At 56.3% G+C, this 3,106-nt stretch overlaps 1 protein-coding gene across 1 annotated transcript; it reads left to right on the forward strand.

The window, feature by feature from the left end:
- Positions 1 to 646: 646 nt before the first annotated feature.
- On the forward strand, positions 647 to 2,151 carry RPS15 (ribosomal protein S15). Its single transcript, XM_006876747.1, has 4 exons — positions 647 to 1,012; positions 1,057 to 1,142; positions 1,712 to 1,946; positions 2,027 to 2,151. The coding sequence occupies exons 1-4, from the start codon at positions 647 to 649 to the stop codon at positions 2,138 to 2,140; spliced, it is 801 nt and encodes a 266-aa protein (XP_006876809.1). The 3' UTR covers positions 2,141 to 2,151.
- Positions 2,152 to 3,106: the final 955 nt, after the last annotated feature.

Raw genomic sequence — 3,106 nt, forward strand, 5'->3', positions numbered from 1 at the left:
AGTTTCGAACTGCTGACCGTTCTGAGATTAGCAGCCCAATTTGTAACCACTACGTTACCAGAACAGTTGTTGTAAAGTGTCGTGGAGTCAATTCCGACACATAGCGACCCTATAAGGGTTTCTGAGAAGCAGCTGGTGAGCTTGAACTGGCAACCTTGCAGTTCAAATCGCTTTGCAAGTCTGAGGCATTAACCCACAGTCCCACACCCGGACTCCGACCTGGGATCCTCAGGCTAGAGACGACTGGACTGCATAGAGCTTGCAGATCCCATTCCTCAATAGGGAGGCGTTGGCTTCTGGTAGGGTGCCCCTTGTTAAGGTGGGTAGCTTTATATAGGTTACAGAGCAGAAACACGAGGCTCAGAAAGAAGCAGCGACTTTCCCAACGCCTCCCTATTGAGGAATGGGATCTGCAAACTCTATGCAGTCGTCTCTAGCGTGAGGGTACCAGCAGTTGAGAAAGCCAAAGGCTCCAGTAAACCTCCCCGCAGCTTGTTCTGCGACCTCCGGACAGCAGAGGGCGCCCATTGTTTCAGATAAAGCGGAAACGCATGCGCACGTACGGCCAAGGGGGTGGGGTAGGCGGGGCGATCTTATTAACTGCGCTGGCGCGGGCGTAAGCGTTCCTTTCAGAAGAACCGACGAGATGGTGAGTTCCGCTGGGCCCCGTGTCTGTATCCGAGCCATCCAGCTCCATCCGAGCCCTGGACGTGCAGTGGGGGGGGTCGGACTTCAGTCCCGCGGCTGCGGTGGCCTCCTCCAGGCCTTCGGAGAGTCGGATATGAGCGCGCGGGGCGGTGTACGTGCGTGTGAGGACGGCCTAAGGCCGGAAAAGCCCGCCTGGGCCAGCGTGTCCCGGTCGAACGTCGGTAGTCGCGTCTGCGATCCTGGTGCGGACTCACCGCACTGTGTGCCCATGGGATTCCGTACCCACGGACTCCGCGTTTCTAGAGCGGGACTTGGCGAGGGAAGCCCCGTCTCGCACCCGGCGTGGCGTCCGTGGCCGCGGTTGGTGAGTCTCGGTATCTCGTTCACTCTGGTGCCGACTCTCTGCAGGCGGAAGTGGAGCAAAAGAAGAAGCGGACCTTCCGCAAGTTCACCTACCGTGGTGTGGACCTCGACCAGCTGCTGGACATGTCCTAGTAAGTGGGGACCTGGGGCGCGCTTAGGTCGGCCGGGTGACACGGTTTCTGTAAATGACCTTATTGCGGGCCGGGGCGCAGAGTTAGGCCATATGTAAATGAATGGACCTGTCTGTGTGTTGATGAGGCTTTGTTTACAGACACAGGGGTTGAGTTTAATGGTATCTTTGTGTGATTTTTTGTGCAATTTTTGGATCACTTTCAAACAAAGGTGTAAAACCGTAAACCAGCAGGAGCCCTGGATTTGGCACGGAGACGGTGGGGTAGGAATGGTTGTGGGTTGTGAGCATTTCCGCTCTCACAGGAGATTGACATCAGGGGTCCCTGTCACTTGCAAGGGTATCTGCTTCCTGGAGGGGACAAAATAGACGCCGGCCGGCTGTGGATCCTGCATCAGAGCCCTTGGGACCCAGCTGCATTATGGCTGAGTGGCTGTCGTGTCCGGTCCGAATACTTGGCACAGGGGCTGCCCCACCTGTGTGGCTTTTGATGTGTGTGTGTGTGTGTGTGTGTGTGTGTGTGTCTCGGGTGGGTGCCTGGGCTCAGCTCCTGTGTGCGCCCCTCCCCAGTGAGCAGCTGATGCAGTTGTACAGTGCGCGGCAACGGCGGCGGCTGAACCGCGGCCTGCGCCGCAAGCAGCACTCGCTCCTGAAGCGGCTTCGAAAGGCCAAGAAGGAGGCACCGCCCATGGAGAAGCCTGAGGTGGTGAAGACACATCTGCGGGACATGATCATTCTGCCCGAGATGGTAGGCAGCATGGTGGGCGTGTACAATGGCAAGACCTTCAACCAGGTGGAGATCAAGGTGAGCATTGGGCCCAGGGCGGGCTGAGGTGGGCTGTCCCTCCCTTCCCCGAAGTCCTCTGACCGTTCCACCCTCCACAGCCTGAGATGATTGGTCACTACCTGGGCGAGTTCTCCATCACCTACAAGCCTGTCAAGCACGGCCGGCCTGGCATTGGAGCCACTCACTCCTCCCGCTTCATCCCGCTTAAGTAGACCAGTAAAGGATCCAACTCCTGCTGTTGGTGTCTAGTCTGTTCTTCCAGCATCTGTGTCATTGACGGGGTCTTGGGTGGTGACTGATGGCCTGCAGGGATGGGGGTGGTGAGCCATTCACGGGGTCTTGGTGGTGTCTGGTGCCCGCAGGGATGGGGAGTGGGGACCCATTGACGGGGTCTGGGGTGGTGGCTGATGCCCGCAGGGATGGGGGTTGGTGAGTAGGCTGGCAGCTCCCAGGGGCTGTTGGACAAAATGCCCTTGATCCTTTCTGTGCTGTCTGCTCCTGAGAATCCCTCCTCCCACCCCCTACTCAAACTCCTCTTCCTCTTGAGACACGTTTCTTTCCTCTGAAAGGTGAAGGAACCTGTGGGATCAGGAGATCCTTGATGCACAGGGGGTGAGGGTGTGTTCATGATGAGGGGATGGAGGACCACTTCCAGGTTCTGACCAACAGGGTGGCCGTGGGGTGGGAAGGAACCTGCGACAAGATCAAGGATGAGACCAAATGAATCACTGCACATCCCAAACAGCTGCTTCTCTTGGAACTGATCCCAAAGTGCAGGGTATGACTAAGTTTACAGGTTTCTTCTGGTTTGGAGTTAGAATCCTGAAAATGTGGCTGAAGCACAAGTCCTTGTGTCTGAGGAGAGTGGTTGGGGAGGGAAGAGTCGCAGACCACTCATTAAAACTTTAGGTGTGTCCATTCAGTAAAAAGCTAATGACATCCCAGATGTAAAGTGTGGTCCACTATCCACAGTGAAGGAAGCCGGTTGTGGGTCTCAAGTCTATTCTGACTCAATAACCCATGTAACAGTCGAACTATCTACCCTGTGGGACCCTGACCCTTTTGTTAACAGCACTTTCCCTGGGAACACTAATGCGCCGGACTGCAAGGTTGCCGTTTCAAGCTCGCTAGGCCCTCCTTGGAAACACTATACAGGGTCGCTATGAGTCGGAACCAAC

This window comes from Chrysochloris asiatica, unplaced genomic scaffold (assembly GCF_000296735.1).
Source record: "Chrysochloris asiatica unplaced genomic scaffold, ChrAsi1.0 scaffold00409, whole genome shotgun sequence".
NCBI classification, from domain to species: Eukaryota; Metazoa; Chordata; class Mammalia; order Afrosoricida; family Chrysochloridae; genus Chrysochloris; species Chrysochloris asiatica.

What these genes read in the sequence shown, in the direction of transcription:
- RPS15 (XM_006876747.1), top strand. Translation starts at nt 647, where the DNA reads ATGGTGAGTTCCGCTGGGCCCCGTGTCTGTATCCGAGCCATCCAGCTC. An exon ending in GGCGTCCGTGGCCGCGGTTG is followed by an intron (nt 1,013 to 1,056) that starts GTGAGTCTCGGT and finishes GACTCTCTGCAG; the next exon opens with GCGGAAGTGGAGCAAAAGAA. An exon ending in TCAACCAGGTGGAGATCAAG is followed by an intron (nt 1,947 to 2,026) that starts GTGAGCATTGGG and finishes CACCCTCCACAG; the next exon opens with CCTGAGATGATTGGTCACTA.